The sequence below is a fragment of the Ranitomeya imitator genome, chromosome 1 (assembly GCF_032444005.1).
Source record: "Ranitomeya imitator isolate aRanImi1 chromosome 1, aRanImi1.pri, whole genome shotgun sequence".
Taxonomy (NCBI): Eukaryota; Metazoa; Chordata; class Amphibia; order Anura; family Dendrobatidae; genus Ranitomeya; species Ranitomeya imitator.
In genome coordinates, this window is record NC_091282.1 from 1,025,015,945 (window position 1) to 1,025,021,499 (window position 5,555).

Here is a 5,555-nt window from a genome sequence, read left to right on the forward strand (position 1 = left end):
TGTGGGAAAACCCCTTTAAGTGGATGAGATAAATGGCCATTTTTAAGCTCCGTTCTATCTATAAAATCATGGATGATCACATCTACTAATGACACACAGTAATATATCAAATGGTGAAAATTGAGTCAGGGGTAGTAACATTTAGTTAGATACAAACCAGTAGCTCACAAACTTTCCCTATATTACCTACTACTGTGTAATCCGCTAAAAAAAAAAAATATATATATATAATATTTATTTATATATTCTTCATATGTTAAACAGGAAGGCTGGTGGATCAAAATCTAAATAAGCTTGGGAAGGATGAAATGCTTCAGATGATCCGACATGGTGCTACCCACGTGTTTGCCTCAAAGGACAGTGAAATCACAGACGAAGACATTGATGCCATCCTAGAAAGGGGTGAAAGAAAGGTACGTGTGCCTTCACTGTGGACATTTCTTAAAAGTATTTTAATTTCTTTAGTGTATTAATGCCTGTTTTTAATTTGAACATTCCCAACCTAGACTGCAGAGCTGAAGGAGAAGTTATCAAACATGGGTGAAAGCTCACTGAGAAATTTCAGTATGGACACAGATTCCAGTGTATACAACTTTGAAGGAGAAGATTACAGAGAGAAGCAGAAGGTGTTATTCTTTTTCTTATTTTGTGTATCTATGTGAACACTTAATTTTGTACACATTAAATGGTCTGGCAACTTAGGTTTTAAATTCAAACCCCATACTCAACATATTTTCTGAAAGTCGTCATCTGGTGCATTTTCTATACGAAACTCCGCACTTTATACCCACTGGTGCCTTAATGCAATTTTTCATGAAGATTTTTAATTCCAAAAATGCATGACTCAATATTGGTTGCTAAAAGTGTGTGACAAACAGAAGACTAGATACACCGCAGCCCCTCAAAAGTAAAGTTTTAAGATGCAGAGCTTATACATGGCATTTAGCGTCATGTCTCCCTTGAAGTACCACAAATATGGTTTTACTCTAAAAATTTTCAAAAAATAACATTTATCACTTTTTTTTTCCTAGATGGCATTTACAGAATGGATCGAACCTCCAAAACGTGAAAGAAAAGCCAATTATGCTGTGGATGCCAATTTTAGGGAAGCGCTTCGTGTCAGCGAGCCAAAAATACCAAAAGTGAGTAGGAATAGTTGGTGGTGTTTTTCTCTTTTTGCGGAAAAATATCCTGATTAATTTTTTTATGGATTTTGTTTATCATTTTTAGGCTCCAAGGCCCCCAAAGCAGCCCAATGTTCAGGACTTCCAGTTTTTTCCTCCACGATTGTTTGAATTGCTGGAAAAAGAAACTCTGTATTATAGGAAAACCATTGGGTATAAGGTACCACTTTATATATTTACACTTTGTGTTTTGGTGAAAAATTAAATGTAATATTGTGTTGTGCTTACTCAGGTACCTTGCAATCCAGATTTGCCCAATGCAGCCCAGGTACAAAAGGAGGAACAGTTAAAAATTGATGAAGCAGAGCAACTTAACGATGAAGAGCTAGACGAAAAGGAAAAGTTGCTAACACAGGTGTGAGGAAGTGATGGTCACCTATGCAAAATGGATGATTACTGCATGTGCCATATGCACTGTTGCCTTTTAATGGATGCAAACAGTTTCATTGCTGTATAACAGACCTGTGGTGTTTTTTGTTTTTTATTTCAGGGTTTCACTAACTGGAACAAAAGAGATTTCAATCAATTTATCAAAGCCAATGAAAAATGGGGAAGGGATGACATTGAAAATATTGCCTGTGAAGTGGAAGGGAAGACTCCAGATGATGTAATGGAGTATTCAGGTAAATATTCCTTCTCCTCGTATTTTAGGCGGAGGAGATAAATGTTATAGCCAAAGCTTATTTCCCCAAAAGTGGACCTGTTTGGATATACTGTCCTATCTAGGGGCAGCAAAGTATGACCAATCTACTGCACTAAAATGACATTCCTCTTTGGCCTGTAGCCAGAAGTCTGAATTATTCTCAGATCATCCCATTAGTTTTTAGTATGTAATATTGGGTTACTTCTCTTCCTGCTACCCTTCTTTCCCTCAACAATATTTGACATCTGCAATTTATATAGAATCCACTGCAACAGTCATTGGAGAGTGGGTTGAGGGGAAGTTTGTCTCCTTCTTAAAAGGGGTTATCCAGGGTAAACCTGCATTTCTGCATATAGTCTGACTTCAGTTTGCGAAGTCCAGACTGTGTAATATGCATTCTGTAAAGATTTTGCACAGTCGCTAGCATGTATGGTCACGCAATGTGCCTACTGGTGGTCACGTGTCGACTTACAGCTCTTCCTACTTCTCTCAATGTTCTCTTGAGAAGCCGGAAATCTTTCTTGCCAGCATATGACCCCCAGTATGCATTTCTAATAAGAATAGTAATGTGGTGACTGCTCGAGCAGACCTGAATAGAGTCCTGACTGTGTCTATTACTTTGTTGGCATTCTGCAGTCAGGGTAGCTGCAGAAAATTATTTTACTTGTAAAAAAATTAGTATCTCAGTCCATCTTTTACCCCCCCTCGCCTCCATTTTTAATAAGAAAAAAGTTTTACCCATATACACGGGCTTTGTAAGCATTTAATTTACACCTTTCTCAATATTTAATATCTTGATTAGTGTTGAGCGATACCGTCCGATATTTGAAACCATCGGTATCGGATGGTATCGGCCGATATCCGAAAAATATCGGATATCGCCGATACCGATACCCGATACCAATACAAGTCAATGGGACGCAAATATCAGAAGGTATCCTGTAATGGTTCCCAGGGTCTGAAGGAGAGGAAACTCTCCTTCAGGCCCTGGGATCCATATTGATGTGTAAAATAAAGAATAAAAATAAAAAATATTGATATACTCACCCTCGGACGCGCCCTGGTTGTCACCGCTGCAACCGCCATGATTCCCTTCCTAAGAATGAACGCGTTGAGGACCTTTCGGTGACGTCGCGGCTTGTGATTGGTCGCGTGAGTGGTCACATGACGCTCACGCGACCAATCACAAGCCGCGACGTCACCGAAAGGTCCTTAACGCGCTCATTTTTAGGAATGAGCGCGTTAAGGACGTTCGATGACGTCGCGGCTTGTGATTGGTCGCGTCAGCGGTCACATGACGCTCACGCGACCAATCACAAGCCGCGACGTCATCGAAGGTCGTTAACGCGCTCATTCTTAGTAACGGAAGCATGGAGGTTGCAGCGGTGACAACCAGGGCGCGTCCAAGGGTGAGTATTTCAATATTTTTTATTTTTATTCTTTATTTTACACATGATTCTTAATCCTGATACCGATTCCCGATATCACAAAAATATTGGAACTCGGTATCGAAATTCCGATACCGCAAATACTTGCGGTATCGGAATGCTCAACACTAATCTTGATATAAAAAATAAGATTTGTAACTTCTTAATGATTTCTTTAACATTGGCATTATCTGGCTTTCAGAAATCTGAATAACATTAGATGTGAAAATAGAATATGTATTCTAAATCTGTAAAAAATAATTTAAAAAAATAATTTTTATTTTTTCCCATTTGTAAGCTGTGTTTTGGGAAAGATGTAATGAACTTCAAGACATTGAGAAAATCATGGCTCAGATTGAAAGGGGCGAAGCAAGGATACAGAGGAGAATAAGCATAAAGAAAGCATTGGACACAAAGGTAATTGGAACATTTTCCTGCTTCTGTGGTTTCAGACATTCGGGCATTGTTTTTCTTTTAGTGGCGAGAATACTGTTTTGTTTTTTTTTATATGTAGATTGGTCGATACAAGGCATCTTTTCATCAGCTGAGAATATCTTACGGCACCAACAAGGGGAAAAATTATACTGAGGAAGAAGACCGTTTTCTTATCTGCATGTTCCACAAACTTGGTTTTGATAAAGAAAATGTGTATGATGAACTCCGGCAGTGCATTAGGAACTCTCCTCAGTTCAGGTTTGACTGGTTCCTGAAGTCAAGGACAGCGATGGTGGGCAGATTGTCAGGCTGTAATTTCTACTTGGTGCATAGTGCGAGCATGTTACCTGCGTGCCAAGAGATGAAGAACACTAACTTACACCTTTTTATGTCATGAATATGTTTGTAATTTATACTCATTTTATCTAGTAAGGTAGTAAATTTGAGAAACCTGCTTGCCTCTAGAAGAAGTCATCTTATTTCACTGCATAAAAGGTCTAAACTTTTTGAAGTTGCAAACATCCTCTTTATATTTTGTCTCAATATCTAGGAACTACAAAGAAGATGTAATACTCTGATCACTTTGATTGAAAGGGAAAACCTTGAATTGGAGGAGAAGGAAAAAGCTGAGAAAAAGAAACGTGGACCAAAACTACCCTCTGTAAGGGTTTTTTTCCCTTTAACAAAGCAAATTTTTTCATGAAAAAGCGCAGCTTTGTTTTTTTTTCTTTTCTTTGGTAACCCTTCAAATTTTCCTCTTCTTCTGTTAGGTTGACAGGTTATAATCATTAGATGTGCAAGTCTGATAGCTGGGTAGCTGGCATCTTGCATAATAAGGCCACATTAAGTATTTGGTCAGTATTTTACATCAATATTTGTAAGACAAAACCAGGAGTGGGTGATAAATGCAGAAGTGGTGACTTGTTTCTATTATACTTTTCCTCAGATTGTTCCTTTCCTGATTGTGGCTTACAAATACTGATCAGTATTTTACGTGTGAACATGGCCTCAAAGTGCTCTGCTTGTACCCACCTAGTAATGCTTATTGCTCGGGACAGAGTTTTTTGACACTTGTGTCAAACTTTCAAATTGTAATGTTGCAAGCGTCTGTTATAATAGTTGCCCATCTTTTACGGTGTCTGATTGTCACTTAGCGCTAAAAGAGACTGGTGCTATGATTTTACGTTCATGTTTAATTATAGTATTCAATCAAAACCTTTTTTTTTTGCAGGCTCAAAAACGGAAGATGGATGGTGCACCGGATGGCAGAGGAAGGAGAAAGAAGCTTAAACTTTGAGTGTATATTCTGTATTTAATAAGCTTCGGAAGTAGTTCTTTGCGTTACGGGTCTTCATAAGATGTACTGTACACTGATCGACTATTATGTCATTCAACAACATCAGGTTCAGCTGTTTCTTATACTAGGGATGTACTTATTGTAGTTAACTCTCCTTTTTTAAATAAGACAGCTGTGCTGGACATTTTTTTTACCATTAACATTTGAAGTAATAAAATAGACTTCGTGAAATGTGTTATTGTTAATGTGTGCTTTATTTCCTTTATTGCTAGCAAGTATTCTGTAATTGTACAAAAAGTTTTTGTATACATTTGTTTACTTTCATTGTTCAGAAAATTACTTTTTTGTTTTGTCTGCTGAATTCCTAAATGATTGCTGTAGTGTAATTAAAAAAAACAAATTGTACATATAATATAAAGACATAATTAATAGTGATTGAGTATACTCGTTACTCGGGTTTCCATGAGCACGCTCGGGTGGTTTCGAGTATTTAAATGTGCTCGGAGATTGTTTTGATCGCTGCAGCTGCATAATTTCCAACTGCTAAACAGGCTGAACACTTAAATTTC

The 5,555-nt window shown here is 37.7% G+C and overlaps 1 protein-coding gene across 1 annotated transcript; it reads left to right on the forward strand.

Moving 5' to 3' along the window:
- Positions 1-268: 268 nt before the first annotated feature.
- On the forward strand, positions 269-5,217 carry LOC138656773 (SWI/SNF-related matrix-associated actin-dependent regulator of chromatin subfamily A member 5-like). The gene is made up of 10 exons (XM_069744010.1): positions 269-413; positions 507-626; positions 1,032-1,142; positions 1,231-1,344; positions 1,417-1,539; positions 1,675-1,807; positions 3,553-3,671; positions 3,769-3,981; positions 4,240-4,350; positions 4,921-5,217. Exons 1-10 carry the CDS (start codon positions 309-311, stop codon positions 4,984-4,986), a joined length of 1,215 nt encoding a protein of 404 aa, XP_069600111.1. The 5' UTR covers positions 269-308; the 3' UTR covers positions 4,987-5,217.
- The last annotated feature ends 338 nt before the right edge of the window (positions 5,218-5,555 follow it).

What these genes read in the sequence shown, in the direction of transcription:
- LOC138656773 (XM_069744010.1), top strand. Translation starts at nt 309, where the DNA reads ATGCTTCAGATGATCCGACATGGTGCTACCCACGTGTTTGCCTCAAAG. An exon ending in TGAAGTCAAGGACAGCGATG is followed by an intron (nt 3,982 to 4,239) that starts GTGGGCAGATTG and finishes CTCAATATCTAG; the next exon opens with GAACTACAAAGAAGATGTAA. An exon ending in GTGGACCAAAACTACCCTCT is followed by an intron (nt 4,351 to 4,920) that starts GTAAGGGTTTTT and finishes TTTTTTTTGCAG; the next exon opens with GCTCAAAAACGGAAGATGGA.